General features: G+C 47.1%; 2 protein-coding genes, 1 long non-coding RNA gene and 1 pseudogene across 3 annotated transcripts in view; 3 read left to right on the top strand and 1 right to left on the bottom strand.

Annotated features, from left to right (window-relative positions):
• The window catches only part of LOC112251409 (phospholipase A and acyltransferase 4-like), a 79,662-nt gene that overhangs the window by 42,515 nt on the left and 18,058 nt on the right, over positions 1-19,089 (bottom strand). The gene's annotated exons all lie outside the window — the stretch shown is intronic.
• LOC112251408 (phospholipase A and acyltransferase 4-like) lies at positions 1,537-4,934 on the top strand. Its single transcript, XM_042322502.1, has 4 exons — positions 1,537-1,691; positions 1,917-2,013; positions 4,172-4,449; positions 4,549-4,934. The coding sequence occupies exons 2-4, from the start codon at positions 1,917-1,919 to the stop codon at positions 4,654-4,656; spliced, it is 483 nt and encodes a 160-aa protein (XP_042178436.1). The 5' UTR covers positions 1,537-1,691; the 3' UTR covers positions 4,657-4,934.
• On the top strand, positions 5,154-13,212 carry LOC112251410. The gene is made up of 3 exons (XR_002953669.2): positions 5,154-6,103; positions 6,223-6,337; positions 13,144-13,212. It is a non-coding gene; the product is annotated as an uncharacterized LOC112251410 (long non-coding RNA).
• Positions 13,685-17,240, top strand: LOC112251406 (annotated as a pseudogene).

Raw genomic sequence — 19,089 nt, 5'->3', positions numbered from 1 at the left:
GGTCTCGAGCTTGATGACGAGCTTGGAGGGTACTATGGTGTTGAATGCCGAGCTGTAGTCGATGAACAGCATTCTCACATAGGTATTCCTCTTGTCCAGATGGGTTAGGGCAGTGTGCAGTGTGGTTGAGATTGCATCGTCTGTGGACCTATTTGGGCGGTAAGCAAATTGGAGTGGGTCAAGGGTGTCAGGTAGGGTGGAGGTGATATGGTCCTTGACTAGTCTCTCAAAGTACTTCATGATGACGGATGTGAGTGCTACGGGGCGGTAGTCGTTTAGCTCAGTTACCTTAGCTTTCTTGGGAACAGGAACAATGGTGGCCCTCTTGAAGCATGTGGGAACAGCAGACTGGTATAGGGATTGGTTGAATATGTCCGTAAACACACCGGCCAGCTGGTCTGCGCATGCTCTGAGGGCGCGGCTGGGGATGCCGTCTGGGCCTGCAACCTTGCGAGGGTTAACACGTTTAAATGTCTTACTCACTTCGGCTGCAGTGAAGGAGAGACTGCATGTTTTCGTTGCAGGCCGTGTCAGTGGCACTGTATTGTCCTCAAAGCGGGCAAAAAAGTTATTTAGTCTGCCTGGGAGCAAGACATCCTGGTCCGTGACTGGGCTGGGTTTCTTCCTGTAGACCGTGATTGACTGTAGACCCTGCCACATGCCTCTTGTGTCTGAGCCGTTGAATTGAGATTCTACTTTGTCTCTGTACTGGCGCTTAGCTTGTTTGATAGCCTTGCGGAGGGAATAGCTGCACTGTTTGTATTCGGTCATGTTACCAGACACCTTGCCCTGATTAAAAGCAGTGGTTCGCGCCTTCAGTTCCACACGAATGCTGCCATCAATCCACGGTTTCTGGTTAGGGAATGTTTTAATCGTTGCTATGGGAACGACATCTTCAACGCACGTTCTAATGAACTCGCACACCGAATCAGCATATTCGTCAATGTTGTTGTCTGACGCAATACGAAACATCTCCCAGTCCACGTGATGGAAGCAGTCTTGGAGTGTGGAGTCAGCTTGATCGGACCAGCGTTGGACAGACCTCAGCGTGGGAGCTTCTTGTTTTAGTTTCTGTCTGTAGGCAGGGATCAACAAAATGGAGTCGTGGTCAGCTTTTCCGAAAGGGGGGCGGGGCAGGGCCTTATATGCGTCGCGGAAGTTAGAGTAACAATGATCCAGGGTCTTTCCACCCCTGGTTGCGCAATCGATATGCTGATAAAATTTAGGGAGTCTTGTTTTCAGATTAGCCTTGTTAAAATCCCCAGCTACAATGAATGCAGCCTCCGGATAAATCGTTTCCAGTTTGCAGAGAGTTAAATAAAGTTCGTTCAGAGCCATCGATGTGTCTGCTTGGGGGGGGATATATACGGCTGTGATTATAATCGAAGAGAATTCTCTTGGTAGATAATGCGGTCTACATTTGATTGTGAGGAATTCTAAATCAGTTGAACAGAAGGATTTGAGTTCCTGTATGTTTCTTTCATCACACCATGTCACGTTGGCCATAAGGCATACGTCCCCGCCCCTCTTCTTACCAGAAAGATGTTCGTTTCTGTCGGCGCGATGCGTGGAGAAACCCGCTGGCTGCACCGCGATGTTAGTTTTGGACCTTGTCATATAAGGGCGAGGTTTTTTTCATGAGACACAACCTACAGTGAAACATTCACATTTAAACCAGGAGTCCGACCACAGTAAGTACTGTTGCTGATCTTTGACTAATACTAATTTATAATAATCAACAGTACCATAAAAGGAGTTTGTGTGTGTGTGAACATGTTTAACTATACTTGTGGGGACCAGATTTGTGGTTAGGGGTTAGAGAAAATGTGTTAGCAAAACAGGACCGTGTGTGTGTGTGGGGGGTGGGGGGGGGGGTGTTACATAATTACATGTCTTCTTACCCACCTTATTCTTAGATGGAGATTGGTGACATGATTGAGATCAACAGAGGTCGATACAAACACTGGGCTCTGTACATTGGAAATGGAGAGGTCATCCATTTGGTAGTTCCAGGTATGATGTTTTTCTGGAAATGTTTTTGTTGTAGCCGATATTCCAATTCCAGAATCGGGGCAGGGTGTAAACGTAATCTGAAGTCAAATGTTAACAGCAGAGTACTGGCCCAATGCTCTAACCACTAGGCTACCTGCTGCCCCTAACAGTAGAGTACTGGCCCAATGCTCTAACCACTAGGCTAACTGCTGCCCCTAACAGTAGAGTACTGGCCCAATGCTCTAACCACTAGACTACCTGCTGCCCCTAACAGCAGAGTACTGACCCAATGCTCTAACCACTAGTCTACCTGCTGCCCCTAACAGCAGAGTACTGGCCCAATGCTCTAACCACTAGGCTACCTGCTGCCCCTAACAGCAGAGTACTGGCCCAATGCTCTAACCACTAGGCTACCTGCTGCCCCTAACAGCAGAGTACTGGCCCAATGCTCTAACCACTAGGCTACCTGTTGCCCCTAACAGCAGAGTACTGGCCCAATGCTCTAACCACTAGGCTACCTGCTGCCCCTAACAGTAGAGTACTGGCCCAATGCTCTAACCACTAGACTACCTGCTGCCCCTAACAGTAGAGTACTGGCCCAATGCTCTAACCACTAGGCTACCTGTTGCCCCTAACAGCAGAGTACTGGCCCAATGCTCTAACCACTAGGCTACCTGCTGCCCCTAACAGTAGAGTACTGGCCCAATGCTCTAACCACTAGACTACCTGCTGCCCCTAACAGCAGAGTACTGACCCAATGCTCTAACCACTAGTCTACCTGCTGCCCCTAACAGCAGAGTACTGGCCCAATGCTCTAACCACTAGGCTACCTGCTGCCCCTAACAGCAGAGTACTGGCCCAATGCTCTAACCACTAGGCTACCTGCTGCCCCTAACAGCAGAGTACTGGCCCAATGCTCTAACCACTAGGCTACCTGTTGCCCCTAACAGCAGAGTACTGGCCCAATGCTCTAACCACTAGGCTACCTGCTGCCCCTAACAGTAGAGTACTGGCCCAATGCTCTAACCACTAGACTACCTGCTGCCCCTAACAGTAGAGTACTGGCCCAATGCTCTAACCACTAGGCTACCTGTTGCCCCTAACAGCAGAGTACTGGCCCAATGCTCTAACCACTAGACTACCTGCTGCCCCTAACAGCAGAGTACTGGCCCAATGCTCTAACCACTAGGCTACCTGCTGCCCCTAACAGCAGAGTACTGGCCCAATGCTCTAACCACTAGACTACCTGCTGCCCCTAACAGTAGAGTACTGGCCCAATGCTCTAACCACTAGGCTACCTGCTGCCCCTAACAGCAGAGTACTGGCCCAATGCTCTAACCACTAGACTACCTGCTGCCCCTAACAGCAGAGTACTGGCCCAATGCTCTAACCACTAGGCTACCTGCCGCCCCTAACAGCAGAGTACTGGCCCAATGCTCTAACCACTAGACTACCTGCTGCCCCTAACAGTAGAGTACTGGCCCAATGCTCTAACCACTAGACTACCTGCTGCCCCTAACAGCAGAGTACTGGCCCAATGCTCTAACCACTAGACTACCTGCTGCCCCTAACAGCAGAGTACTGGCCCAATGCTCTAACCACTAGGCTACCTGCTGCCCCTAACAGCAGAGTACTGGCCCAATGCTCTAACCACTAGGCTACCTGCTGCCCCTAGCAGCAGATTACTGACCCAATGCTCTAACCACTAGACTACCTGCTGCCCCTAACAGCAGAGTACTGGCCCAATGCTCTAACCACTAGGCTACCTGCTGCCCCTAACAGTAGAGTACTGGTCCTATGCTCTAACCACTAGACTACCTGCTGCCCCTAACAGCAGAGTACTGGTCCTATGCTCTAACCACTAGACTACCTGCTGCCCCTAACAGCAGAGTACTGGCCCAATGCTCTAACCACTAGACTACCTGCTGCCCCTAACAGCAGAGTACTGGCCCAATGCTCTAACCACTAGACTACCTGCTGCCCCTAACAGCAGAGTACTGGCCCAATGCTCTAACCACTAGACTACCTGCTGCCCCTAACACCACAGTAAAACTGATATCAACATGGTCGATAGTCATAACTTTATGAACGTATTCAATCAGCTCCAGCATCTGCTGTTCTCTCTGTCTCTTTATTTCTCATCATCAAAACACACCTTTTATTTCCTCCTGTTTTGTAGATGGACCTTCAAGAGTATCTTTCTGCAGTTTTAGCTCATCCAGCGGCAGTGTTTCCTGTAAAGGCATGATAACAATAGAGACATTACAGGATGTGGCAGCAGGGAATACTTACAAAATCAACAACTACCTGGATGACGAATACAAACCAAGGAGGACTGACGTCATTATGGGGGATGTGGACAAAATGAGAGGCCGAACAATAACATATGACCTCCTTGGAAACAACTGCGAGAATTTTGTTACTTTCCTCCGTTATGGCAAATCGGAGTCCAAACAGGTAGCCATGACAGTATAATGAGAGAATATTCTAATTAATGCTTTGCTTGAGGAGATGCACTCCATTTTACTTATTCTTTTTCTTTGTCTTTTTCCTTAGGCCGATGACTTCCTGAATAATGTGTTAGCTGGTACTGCAGGCGTGCTTGGTGTACTGACTGCTGTTGCTGCTTCTACAGCTGCTGCAGCAAGCACACTTAGTAAATAATTTCTTGGGTCATTCATGAGTCCATGGAGAATGTCAGTAATGCTAAATGTTGTGTATTGCCTAATGAATAAAGGACCATCTCAAAGACCAATGTGGTTGTGTGGTCATTTTTCATTCAAATCAAACAGAATATTAAATTAACATACCAGCTTTTATAACCGAGGTGTGGACTCGAGTCACATGACTTGGACTCGAGTCAGACTCGAGTCACAAATATGATGACTTACAACTTGACGTTGACTTTAATAGCAATGACTCATGACTTAACTTGGACTTGAGCCTTTTGACTCAAACTGACTTGATAGCCTCCCCAAGCCTCCCCAACCCTCCCCAACCCTCCCCAAACCCAAATATATAAAAATGATGCTATTAAAAAAAGTGTGCAGCACATCAACTCTTCATTGAATGGATTAGCCAGCAGCATACCACCCTGCATACCATTACTGGCTTGCTTCTGAAGCTATGCAGGGTTGTTCCTGGTCAGTCCCTGGATGGGAGACAAGATGCTGCTGGAAGTGGTGTTGGAGTGGTGTTGGAGTGATTGAGGACACTGCCCTGTGTACGATGCCGTCTTTCAGGTGGTACGTTAAAGGGGTGTCCTGACTCTCTGAGGTCATTAAAGATCCTATGGCACTTATCGTATGAGTAGGGGTGTTAACCCTGGTGTCCTGGCTAAATTCCCAATCTGGCCCTCAAACCATCACGGTCACCTAATAATCCCCAGGTTACAATTGGCTTCTTCATCCGCCTAGTTAAATAAAGGTTAAATATATATATATTTTTTTTAAAGTTTAGGATTGCAACATCATTCCCTTAAAAATGTTTAACTATCTAGTGGTCCTTAGATTTGAGCTCCAGCACACTTCAATTAATAAGATACACCTAGTTGCTCTTCTCCTGGACTGTCACCTTGACACGGTGGAGAGGTTTGCATACTCCAATGACCCCGATTAATAAGCCGGAGGGGGTTTATACTCCCGGGAGGTGCAACCAAGCCGGTCAGGTCGAAGGGTAGGAGCCAGACAAATCAGTCCAAGGTCCTCCGTGTTGGGGGATGGGCGTGGGGCAAACTACCCCACCCCGGAAAAAAAGAAAACATTAATAAATGGAAACCAAATATGTTGCCCCAAAGCAGGACATTTCATTGGACACATGTTACTAATGAAGGGAGAAGCTGACAGTGAAGGACATTTACTTTTACAGCTTAACTGATGATGCTATGATGATATTATGTTATGCAATGTTAATGATTTTATTGTTGTGGTTTTATCTTACACATGACTGTAATTGCAGTCTTTATGTTGATTGGTTGAGCACACTGTATTAATGTATTAGAATAGCTGACTGTAGATGTTTTTCCAGCAGTACAGACAGACATTATCACACTACTGGCAGTGGGCTGGAATAAGAGGAAGATCACCAACATGGATCGCATCTCAGCAAAGAAGTATTTTTCTTTTGCTATTATAAAACTTGTATCAGCTTTCTCATTCTTGTTGATCTATTTCTACATGAACCTTGAACCTTCACCTACGTTACTTCTTAATTGAATATACTTTTTTTCAGAATGTCCAAAGACTGAAGGAGGAGACCAGCTTCCTTGAAGATAAGTGGTCAGAGCTGGACACCGATGACCCAGTGCTTCAGGAGTGGGTTGCTGAGGTCCAGCAGTGGCCTGAAGGTATGTTAGGTTCAGGAGGGGTTGCTGAGGTCCGGCAGTTTGATCTGAACAAATAGAACAAAAAGTCAGACAACCAGAAAAAGTTCAAACCAAGTTTATTCAACCCACAAGCATATATTTTTTACCAACTAGGCATACTCATCACCTTGCATGTCTAAGATAAACAATCCTTCTCTGTTGTTTGACAGAAACACAGTATGTTCCTCTCACTGGTATTGTCATGGCCAGCCTAAATCTAGGACCCTCATGGGTGTGGTAGTGTGTATGTATGGGATAGGACTACAGTCAGATGGTCTTCGGGGTGGGCCCCTATGCCCCCCCTCTCAGCAATGTCTTCTGTCTTCAACTGTTGTCTAATCCTGAGTTGAATTCCACATCCCTCATTGTCCAACTGGCCTGCCTTATCAGGAACTGAAACCAAACTGCTACCCTTTGTCTCCTTCCAACATGTTTGAACAGAATATGAACTGTATTTCTGATCAATTTGATGTTATTTTAATGGACAAAAAATGTGCTTTTTCTTAAAAAAATAAGGACATTTCTAAGTAAAGCCAAACTTTTGAACGGTAGTGTACATACATTTTACATATACATTTTACATACACATTTTACATACACATTTTACATACACATTTTACATACATGTCACTTCTATGGACAGCAATCACATAACAATAATACATGACCAAACATAATCTCTTTAATCTCTTTAATCCCGCCCCTCAGCCTCTCTCAGCCCATCCCACCTATCACCATAGACCTCAGCTCTTTAATCCCACCCCTCAGCCTCTCTCAGCCCATCCCACCTATCACCATAGACCTCAGCTCTTTAATCCCACCCCTCAGCCTCTCTCAGCCCATCCCACCTATCACCATAGACCTCAGCTCTTTAATCCCACCCCTCAGCCTCTCTCAGCCCATCCCACCTATCACCATAGACCTCAGCTCTTTAATCCCACCCCTCAGCCTCTCTCAGCCCATCCCACCTATCACCATCGACCTCAGCTCTTTAATCCCACCCCTCAGCCTCTCTCAGCCCATCCCACCTATCACCATAGACCTCAGCTCTTTAATCCCACCCCTCAGCCTCTCTCAGCCCATCCCACCTATCACCATAGACCTCAGCTCTTTAATCCCACCCCTCAGCCTCTCTCAGCCCATCCCACCTATCACCATAGACCTCAGCTCTTTAATCCCACCCCTCAGCCTCTCTCAGCCCATCCCACCTATCACCATAGACCTCAGCTCTTTAATCCCGCCCCTCAGCCTCTCTCAGCCCATCCCACCTATCACCATAGACCTCAGCTCTTTAATCCCGCCCCTCAGCCTCTCTCAGCCCATCCCACCTATCACCATAGACCTCAGCTCTTTAATCCAGCCCCTCAGCCCTCTCAGCCCATCCCACCTATCACCATAGACCTCAGCTCTTTAATCCCGCCCCTCAGCCTCTCTCAGCCCATCCCACCTATCACCATAGACCTCAGCTCTTTAATCCCACCCCTCAGCCTCTCTCAGCCCATCCCACCTATCACCATAGACCTCAGCTCTTTAATCCCACCCCTCAGCCTCTCTCAGCCCATCCCACCTATCACCATAGACCTCAGCTCTTTAATCCCGCCCCTCAGCCACTCTCAGCCCATCCCACCTATCACCATAGACCTCAGCTCTTTAATCCCGCCCCTCAGCCTCTCTCAGCCCATCCCACCTATCACCATAGACCACCCTCAGCCACTCTCAGCCCATCCCACCTATCACCATAGACCTCAGCTCTTTAATCCCGCCCCTCAGCCTCTCTCAGCCCATCCCACCTATCACCATAGACCACCCCTCAGCCACTCTCAGCCCATCCCACCTATCACCATAGACCTCAGCTCTTTAATCCCGCCCCTCAGCCTCTCTCAGCCCATCCCACCTATCACCATAGACCACCCCTCAGCCCTCTCAGCCCATCCCACCTATCACCATAGACCTCAGCTCTTTAATCCCACCCCTCAGCCTCTCTCAGCCCATCCCACCTATCACCATAGACCTCAGCTCTTTAATCCCACCCCTCAGCCTCTCTCAGCCCATCCCACCTATCACCATAGACCTCAGCTCTTTAATCCCACCCTCAGCCTCTCTCAGCCCATCCCACCTATCACCATAGACCTCAGCTCTTTAATCCCACCCCTCAGCCTCTCTCAGCCCATCCCACCTATCACCATAGACCTCAGCTCTTTAATCCCACCCTTCAGCCTCTCTCAGCCCATCCCACCTATCACCATAGACCACCCCTCAGCCTCTCTCAGCCCATCCCACCTATCACCATAGACCTCAGCTCTTTAATCCCGCCCCTCAGCCTCTCTCAGCCCATCCCACCTATCACCATAGACCTCAGCTCTTTAATCCCACCCCTCAGCCTCTCTCAGCCCATCCCACCTATCACCATAGACCTCAGCTCTTTAATCCCACCCCTCAGCCTCTCTCAGCCCATCCCACCTATCACCATAGACCTCAGCTCTTTAATCCCACCCTCAGCCTCTCTCAGCCCATCCCACCTATCACCATAGACCTCAGCTCTTTAATCCCACCCCTCAGCCTCTCTCAGCCCATCCCACCTATCACCATAGACCTCAGCTCTTTAATCCCACCCCTCAGCCTCTCTCAGCCCATCCCACCTATCACCATCGGCCTCAGCTCTTTAATCCCACCCCTCAGCCTCTCTCAGCCCATCCCACCTATCACCATCGACCTCAGCTCTTTAATCCCACCCCTCAGCCTCTCTCAGCCCATCCCACCTATCACCATAGACCTCAGCTCTTTAATCCCGCCCCTCAGCCTCTCTCAGCCCATCCCACCTATCACCATAGACCTCAGCTCTTTAATCCAGCCCCTCAGCCTCTCTCAGCCCATCCCACCTATCACCATAGACCTCAGCTCTTTAATCCCACCCCTCAGCCTCTCTCAGCCCATCCCACCTATCACCATAGACCTCAGCTCTTTAATCCCACCCCTCAGCCTCTCTCAGCCCATCCCACCTATCACCATAGACCTCAGCTCTTTAATCCCACCCCTCAGCCTCTCTCAGCCCATCCCACCTATCACCATAGACCTCAGCTCTTTAATCCCGCCCCTCAGCCACTCTCAGCCCATCCCACCTATCACCATAGACCTCAGCTCTTTAATCCCGCCCCTCAGCCTCTCTCAGCCCATCCCACCTATCACCATAGACCACCCTCAGCCACTCTCAGCCCATCCCACCTATCACCATAGACCTCAGCTCTTTAATCCCGCCCCTCAGCCTCTCTCAGCCCATCCCACCTATCACCATAGACCACCCCTCAGCCACTCTCAGCCCATCCCACCTATCACCATAGACCTCAGCTCTTTAATCCCGCCCCTCAGCCTCTCTCAGCCCATCCCACCTATCACCATAGACCACCCCTCAGCCATCAGCCCATCCCACCTATCACCATAGACCTCAGCTCTTTAATCCCACCCCTCAGCCTCTCTCAGCCCATCCCACCTATCACCATAGACCTCAGCTCTTTAATCCCACCCCTCAGCCTCTCTCAGCCCATCCCACCTATCACCATAGACCTCAGCTCTTTAATCCCACCCTCAGCTCTCTCAGCCCATCCCACCTATCACCATAGACCTCAGCTCTTTAATCCCACCCCTCAGCCTCTCTCAGCCCATCCCACCTATCACCATAGACCTCAGCTCTTTAATCCCACCCCTCAGCCTCTCTCAGCCCATCCCACCTATCACCATAGACCACCCCTCAGCCTCTCTCAGCCCATCCCACCTATCACCATAGACCTCAGCTCTTTAATCCCGCCCCTCAGCCTCTCTCAGCCCATCCCACCTATCACCATAGACCTCAGCTCTTTAATCCCACCCCTCAGCCTCTCTCAGCCCATCCCACCTATCACCATAGACCTCAGCTCTTTAATCCCACCCCTCAGCCTCTCTCAGCCCATCCCACCTATCACCATAGACCTCAGCTCTTTAGTCCCACCCCTCAGCCTCTCTCAGCCCATCCCACCTATCACCATAGACCTCAGCTCTTTAATCCCACCCCTCAGCCTCTCTCAGCCCATCCCACCTATCACCATAGACCTCAGCTCTTTAATCCCACCCCTCAGCCTCTCTCAGCCCATCCCACCTATCACCATCGGCCTCAGCTCTTTAATCCCACCCCTCAGCCTCTCTCAGCCCATCCCACCTATCACCATCGACCTCAGCTCTTTAATCCCACCCCTCAGCCTCTCTCAGCCCATCCCACCTATCACCATAGACCTCAGCTCTTTAATCCCACCCCTCAGCCTCTCTCAGCCCATCCCACCTATCACCATCGACCTCAGCTCTTTAATCCCACCCCTCAGCCTCTCTCAGCCCATCCCACCTATCACCATCGACCTCAGCTCTTTAATCCCACCCCTCAGCCTCTCTCAGCCCATCCCACCTATCACCATCGACCTCAGCTCTTTAATCCCACCCCTCAGCCTCTCTCAGCCCATCCCACCTATCACCATCGACCTCAGCTCTTTAATCCCACCCCTCAGCCTCTCTCAGCCCATCCCACCTATCACCATAGACCTCAGCTCTTTAATCCCACCTATCACCATCGACCACCCTTGTTTGGTTTCCATGTGCCATATATTTTTCATTGTGCTGTGATGTTTTACATACATTTTGAACCTTTCTAATCATATAGGATCCACAGATTATGAGCCAAAGATGAATACCTTTCTTACGAGTATTATTATATTAGTTATTGACTGATTGTGGCTTTCCAAATCGCCCAACACTGCTATTTGTAAGGTTAATTTCAAGTAAAATATTTTATCAGTACTCCAGTAAACCAGGTATCCGCCCAGGTAGAACGCCAGGTGGTGTCTCTATAGGGGGGGTACTGTCATGACCTGATCTGTTTCACCTGTCCTTGTGCTAGTCTCCACCCCCCTCCAGGTGTCGCCCACCTTCCCAATTATCCTGTGTATTTATACCTGTGTTCTCTGTCTGTTTGTTGCTCGTTGAAGCTTATCAGCAGTTTTCCTGTCAGCTCTTGATGTTTCCCAGCCTCTCTTTTCTCATCCTCCTGGTTTTTGACCTTTGCCTGTCCCTGTACCTCTCCGCCTGACCTCTCTGCCTGTCCCTGTACCTCTCCGCCTGACCTCTCTGCCTGTCCCTGTACCTCTCCGCCTGACCTCTCTGCCTGTCCCTGTACCTCTCCGCCTGACCTCTCTGCCTGTCCCTGTACCTCTCCGCCTGACCTCTCTGCCTGTCCCTGTACCTCTCCGCCTGACCTCTCTGCCTGTCCCTGTACCTCTCCGCCTGACCTCTCTGCCTGTCCCTGTACCTCTCCGCCTGACCTCTCTGCCTGTCCCTGTACCTCTCAGCATGACCTCTCTGCCTGTCCCTGTACCTCTCCGCCTGACCTCTCTGCTTGTCCCTGTACCTCTCCGCCTGACCTCTCTGCCTGTCCCTGTACCTCTCCGCCTGACCTCTCTGCCTGTCCCTGTACCTCTGCCTGACCTCTCTGCCTGTCCCTGTACCTCTGCCTGACCTCTCTGCCTGTCCCTGTACCTCTCCGCCTGACCTCTCTGCCTGTCCCTGTACCTCTCCGCCTGACCTCTCTGCCTGTCCCTGTACCTCTCCGCCTGACCTCTCTGCCTGTCCCTGTACCTCTCCGCCTGACCTCTCTGCCTGTCCCTGTACCTCTCCGCCTGACCTCTCTGCCTGTCCCTGTACCTCTCCGCCTGACCTCTCTGCCTGTCCCTGTACCTCTCCGTCTGACCTCTCTGCCTGTCCCTGTACCTCTCCGCCTGACCTCTCTGCCTGTCCCTGTACCTCTCCGCCTGACCTCTCTGCCTGTCCCTGTACCTCTCCGCCTGACCTCTCTGCCTGTCCCTGTACCTCTCCGCCTGACCTCTCTGCCTGTCCCTGTACCTCTCCGCCTGACCTCTCTGCCTGTCCCTGTACCTCTCCGCCTGACCTCTCTGCCTGTCCCTGTACCTCTCCGCCTGACCTCTCTGCCTGTCCCTGTACCTTTCCGCCTGACCTCTCTGCCTGTCCCTGTACCTCTCCGCCTGACCTCTCTGCCTGTCCCTGTACCTCTCCGCCTGACCTCTCTGCCTGTCCCTGTACCTCTCCGCCTGACCTCTCTGCCTGTCCCTGAGCCTGCTTGCCGTCCTGTACCTTTACCTTACCCTGGATTATCGACCCCTGCCTGCCTTGACCAGTCTTTGCCTGCCCTGCTGTTACAATAAACCTTGTTACTTTGACTGCCTGCATCTGGGTCTTACCTTGATTCCTGATAAAGGTTTCATTTTATTTTTGGCATTGAAACGAGGCTATTCAGGCGAGAGAAAAAAAAACTCACTTCACCCAAATGTATAACCCCGTTGCAAAATATAAATGGACTGTTTGAAAATGTGAAGGGACATTTTTTTAATTTTTAACTTACCTGCTCGAAGCTAAACAAACAGTCTATGTGCACAATACCTTAAAGCAAACATTATCATAATATATTTAACCCTTTTACTGCATTACTTGAATCCCCCTTTAATAATATCTTCCACTATATATTTTCCTCTGTTTCCAACCTTTAACATTTTAACCTTTAATCATGACATTAATAAATTCCAGGCCCTGCTCATTTTGTTCTTATTTTCGTTAAATCAATGTCAATTCTCTCTCAACGTTCATGCTCTGTGTGTGTGTGAAAGTGAAACTTCTTCTTGAGTATGGGAATGTGCAAACGTGTCTCTAAAAGAACTAGGCCTTAGCCTACTACTCTTGACAACAAGATGTAATCTTAGGGTGAGGTTTTCTTCACTACGCACAATCAACAGTGAGACATTCACATCTAAACCAGGAGTCCAACCACAGTAAGTACCGTTGCTGATCTTTGACTAATACTAATTACTATTAATCAACAGTTCTGTAAAAGGTGTGTGTGTGTGGGGGGACATGTTTAACCAGTGTGGAAAAGGTACCAAATTGTCCTACTTGAGTAAAAGTAAAGATACCTAAATAGGAAATGACTCAAGTAAAAATGAAAGTCACCCAGTAAAATACTAATTGAGTAAAAGTCTAAAACTATTTGGTTTTAATTATACTGAAGTATCAGAAGTCAAAGTATAAATCATTTCAAAGTCTTTATATTAAGCAAAACAGATGGCATTTTCTTGTTTTTTAAATTTACGAATAGTCAGGGGCACACTCCAACACTAAGACTTAATTAACAAATGAAGCATTTTGTGTTTAGTGAATCCTCCTGATCAGAGGCAGGAATCTCTTGATAAGTGTGTGAATTGCACCATTTTCCTGTCCTGCTAAGCATTCAAAATGTAACAAGTACTTTTGGGTGTCAGGGAAAATGTATGGAACAAAAAGTATATTATTTTCTTTAGGAATGTAGTGGAGTAGAAGTAAAAGCAGTCAAAAAAATAATTAGTAAAGTACAGTGTACCGCAAATAACTACTAAAGTAGTACTTTCAAGAATTTTTACTTGGGTACTTTACACCTCTGTGTTGAATTATACTTGTGGGGACCAGAAGTTCCCACAACAATAGTAAACAAACACAAAATAGGCCAACTGGGAAAAAGGCCATTTCTAGGGGGTTTAGAGTTAGAATTAGGGTTAGGTTTAGTGTTGGAGAAAATAGGTTAGTAGCCTATTACATAATTACATGTCTTCTTACCCACCTTATTCTTAGATGAAGATCGGTGACATGATTGAGATCAACAGAGGTCGATACAAACACTGGGCTCTGTACATTGGAAATGGATATGTCATCCATTTGGTAGTTCCAGGTATGATGTTTTTCTATAAATGTTTTTGTTGTAACCTATATTCCAATTCCAGAATTAGCGGAGAGTGTAAACATCATTTGAAGTCAAATTGTTAACAGCAGAGTAAAACTGATATCAACATGGTCCATAGTCAGAACTTTTTAACATATTCAATCAGCTACAGCATCTGCTGTGCTCTCTCTGTCTTTATTTCTCTCATCATCAAAACACACAATTACTCCTCCATGTGCACACTATGGTGGAACATTACTACCCCTCAATATATATACGTTATGCTTGCAAGCTGGTTTAGTATGTTTCCCTCTGATACATGTCTGAAATAATTTCTGCGCTTGAGGCCAACAACTGACGAGAGGAACTGGTCTGGGGGTCACATCCTGGTTTCGATGCACTAAAACAGTCTACACAGCAAAGCAAACGAAACTGTATTTGTCACATGCACCGAATAAAACAGGTGTAGTCGACCTTAGTGAGAAACTTACCTACAAACCCTTAACCAACAATACAGAATGAAAAAAATTAAGTGTTCATGTATTTACGAAAATAAACGAGTAAAAAACCTATAAATGCATTTTTTTTTAAACAAATAATTAAGGAGCAACAATAAAAACAGTAGAGAGGCTATATACAGGGGATACCGGTACAGAGTCAATGTGGAGGCTATATACAGGGGGTACCGGTACAGAGTCAATGTGGAGGCTATATACAGGGTGTACCGGTACAGAGTCAATGTGGAGGCTATATACAGGGGGTACCGGTACAGAGTCAATGTGGAGGCTATATACAGGGGTACCGGTACAGAGTCAATGTGGAGGCTATATACAGGGGTACCGGTACAGAGTCAATGTGGAGGTTATATACAGGGGTACCGGTACAGAGTCAATGTGGGGTACCGGTACAGAGTCAATGTGGAGGCTATATACATGGGGTACTGGTACAGAGTCAATGTGGAGGTTATATACAGGGGTACCGGTACAGAGTCAATGTGGAGGTTATATACAGGGGTACCGGTACAGAGTCAATGTGGAGGCTATATACAGGGGGTACCGGTACAGAGTCAATGTGGAGGCTATATACAGGGGGTACCGGTACAGAGTCAATGTGGAGGTTATATACAGAGGATACCGGTACAGAGTCAATGTGGAGGCTATATACAGGGGGTACCGGTACAGAGTCAATGTGGAGGCTATATACAGGGGGTACCGGTACAGAGTCAATGTGGAGGCTATATACAGGGGGTACCGGTACAGAGTCAATGTGGAGGTTATATACAGGTGGTACTGGTACAGAGTCAATGTGGAGGCTATATACAGGTGGTACTGGTACAGAGTCAATGTGGAGGCTATATACAGGGGGTACCGGTACAGAGTCAATGTGGAGGCTATATACAGGGGTACTGGTATAGAGTCAATGTGGAGGCTATATACAGGGGTACCGGTACAGAGTCAATGTGGAGGCTATATACAGGGGTTACGGTACAGAGTCAATGTGGAGGCTATATACAGGGTGTTACGGTACAGAGTCAATGTGGAGGCTATATACAGGGGGTACCGGTACAGAGTCAATGTGGAGGTTATATACAGGGGCTACCGGTACAGAGTCAATGTGGAGGCTATATACAGGGGCTACCGGTACAGAGTCAATGTGGAGGCTATATACAGGGGTACCGGTACAGAGTCAATGTGGAGGCTATATACAGGTGGTACTGGTACAGAGTCAATGTGGAGGCTATATACAGGGGGTACCGGTACAGAGTCAATGTGGAGGCTATATACAGGGGGTACCGGTATAGAGTCAATGTGGAGGCTATATACAGGGGGTACCGGTACAGAGTCAATGTGGAGGCTATATACAGGGTGTTACGGTACAGAGTCAATGTGGAGGCTATATACAGGGTGTTACGGTACAGAGTCAATGTGGAGGCTATATACAGGGTGTACCGATACAGGAGTCCATGTGGAGGTTATATACAGGGGCTACCGGTACAGAGTCAATGTGGAGGCTATATACAGGGGCTACCGGTACAGAGTCAATGTGGAGGTTATATACAGGGGCTACCGGTACAGAGTCAATGTGGAGGTTATATACAGGGGCTACCGGTACAGAGTCAATGTGGAGGCTATATACAGGGGGTACCGATACAGGAGTCCATGTGGAGGCTATATACAGGGGGTACCGATACAGGAGTCCACGTGGAGGCTATAAACAGGGAGACCAGTACAGAGTCAATGTGGAGACTATATACAGGGGGTACCGGTACAGAGTCAATGTGGAGGCTATATACAGGGGGTACCGGTACGGAGTCAATGTGGAGGCAAAATACAGGGTGTTACAGTACAGAGTCAATGTGGAGACTATATACAGGGGGTACCGGTACAGAGTCAATGTGAAGGGGTACATTTTAGTTGAGGTAATATGTACATGTAGGTAGAGGTAAAGTGACTATGAAAGGATAATAAACAGAGAATAGCAGTGTGTTCAGGTGGATGTTGACCGCTCCATTATTACAATTCTTATTGATAAAGTTTGACAACACACAAACCTTGTCCTTTCCTCCTGTTTTGTAGATGGGTCTTCAGGTTTCTGGAGTGCTTTCTTATCCAGCTCACCCAGTGTTTCCTGTAAAGGCATGATTATAATAGATACATTAAAGGATGTGGCAGCAGGGGATCCTTGCAACATATACAACTACCTGGATGACGAGTACAAACCAAGGAGGACTGATGTCATTAGGGAGGATGTGGACAAAATGAGAGGCTTCACAATAAAATATGACCTCCTTGGACAGAACTGCGAGCATTTTGTTACTTTCCTCCGTTATGGCAAATCCGAGTCCAAACAGGTAGCCATGACAGTATAATGAGAGAATATTCTAATTAATGCTTTGCTTGAGGAGATGCACTCTATTAATTTGTTTTCTGCTTGTCTTTTTCCTTGTAGTCAGATGACTTCATGAAGAAGTTGCTTGGTTGAGTGGCCGCTGTTGCAGCAATCAAAGTTATGAAATAGGTACCTTGGGTTTCATGAGTCCATGGAGAATGCCAGTGATGCAAAATGTTGTTTATAGCCAAATGAATAAAGGCCTATCTTAAAGACCAATGTGGTTGTGTTGTCAACTTTCCTTCAAATCAAACAGAATTTTAAATTAATATACTAGCCTCTCTAGTATCAAAACATGACCTTGATTAACCTTGTATGGCACTGGGCTAAATCAGGGTCACACAGAGTGTTTCTGGGTAGTCTTAAATCTACTTAGAAAAAGTATACACTTCACATACATGGTTATGGGCTTAACAAAAAGAAGACACCTGTACAGAGTTAGATACAGTTGAAATGTATTCCATTTTGAGTTTGCATCCCAATATTAGACTTCATAATCATCACAGAAGACTAAAATATAACAAAACCATTTGACATCGAAACAATGGATTTTCTGCAGTTAAATTGTTTTTTTTCATTAGTTATTACATCATGGAAAATATGACTAACATTCCACCCATGAGGCCACTAGAGGGCGATTGACTGCAGGAACAGGATCTATGGAGAATCCTCCCAGACAGTTCATGTTAATCATATATTCTGTTATAATGTATTAGCACCGTTTCTACTTTTAGGGACCGATTGCAGGAACCAGATTAAACCTCCTCCTGGATTTATAAGCATTGTTAATGGATCATCACAATTGAAAGTGATTGTTAATCCAGGACTAGACTTCATCTGGGTCTGTGAAACCTGCACTTTAATGTTCTGAACTTGTTCTTTGAAAGCAAACAGTAGGAGATAGGAGAACAGGTTTTTGATGACATCAATATGCTGTTAATTTACAGTAAACAAGACAACAGTAAACATGTCGTCCCAGGCAAATGATGCAGTGCCCCCTTTGAGCCATTTAGTAAATGACTGATCTCTATGGCGAGACACATCATTCACCCAAGTTCCGATCAAATCAGGACAGTGGTGTCTCAAATATTGCTTTTGACCAGCGTACGTACAGTTGATTACTATAGCAACCCCCTTTGACAGGGTTTGCAACATGTTTGCCAAATTTTGCTACAGTATGAACATCGTTGACTGATTTATATGCATTTGTGCCAGACCACGCCCATGTGAATGTTTATTGGTCAATGGGTTGTTTTAAGTACTCCTCTGAAAAATAGTGTGTTGTGGTACCTTTGTCCATTGTTGCCACATACCAACTTTCATGCAGATCAGTCATTTGGCGCCAGAGAAGTAGCATTTTAAGTATTTTTCCCAACATTCAAAATGGAGGAAAATTCATCACTGCAGACCTTGTAGGTGTAGGTGCCTAAGGCCAAATTGTTCCTTGTGAAGAGAGGGAACTATGTATCGAATTTCATGATTTCAGGTCAAACGGGACAAGGGACGTGACCTTTCAAAATGTGCATTTTCAATCCCTTGTTATTGCGCCACCATCTGGCCAATCAGTATATTTTTCTGGCCAATCAGTAAATACAGGATCTCTATGGGGGGGACAGTAGAAATTAAACATGGTCCTGAGCACCAAATCATAAAATACTTTATCCAATAGATCCTTTTCCAGTACACACTGACATCAAGCACAGATGCGTGCAGCTCTTGGCGGCAGTAAGAAAACCATCGCCGTCTGCACCCTGTAACAACAGCTAGAAAAAACTAGAAAGAGCCATTTTACTGGTTGGAGTTTGTGTTTTTTTTTAAAGTATAATGCAGTTTTCGTCCTCATGTGGAAATGTTTGCAGCAATTCAGGTATTCAAGTATTCAGACCACCACCAGAGGGCAGTAACAGTTTACCTTCTGATGTATGGGGCATGAGCATGGGACTGTTGCAAACTGTCAGACAGGAGAGATATTTAGGAATAACACTTAAAATGTTGAACATTCTAGATAAGGCTTTTATATAATGTACGCATGTTATATCTATGGAAATGTAGAATATTACAAGCTTCA

The sequence above is a fragment of the Oncorhynchus tshawytscha genome, linkage group LG05, assembly GCF_018296145.1.
Source record: "Oncorhynchus tshawytscha isolate Ot180627B linkage group LG05, Otsh_v2.0, whole genome shotgun sequence".
In the NCBI taxonomy this organism is placed as follows: Eukaryota; Metazoa; Chordata; class Actinopteri; order Salmoniformes; family Salmonidae; genus Oncorhynchus; species Oncorhynchus tshawytscha.
Note: the sequence above shows the minus strand (reverse complement) of the source record. Positions and strands in the feature narration are given on the sequence as shown.

Bases quoted from the DNA above. Each gene is read 5' to 3' on its own strand.
- LOC112251408 (XM_042322502.1), top strand. From the start codon at position 1,917: ATGGAGATTGGTGACATGATTGAGATCAACAGAGGTCGATACAAACAC. The intron at 2,014-4,171 runs GTATGATGTTTT...CCTGTTTTGTAG, and splicing joins CATCCATTTGGTAGTTCCAG to ATGGACCTTCAAGAGTATCT. The intron at 4,450-4,548 runs GTAGCCATGACA...CTTTTTCCTTAG, and splicing joins GCAAATCGGAGTCCAAACAG to GCCGATGACTTCCTGAATAA.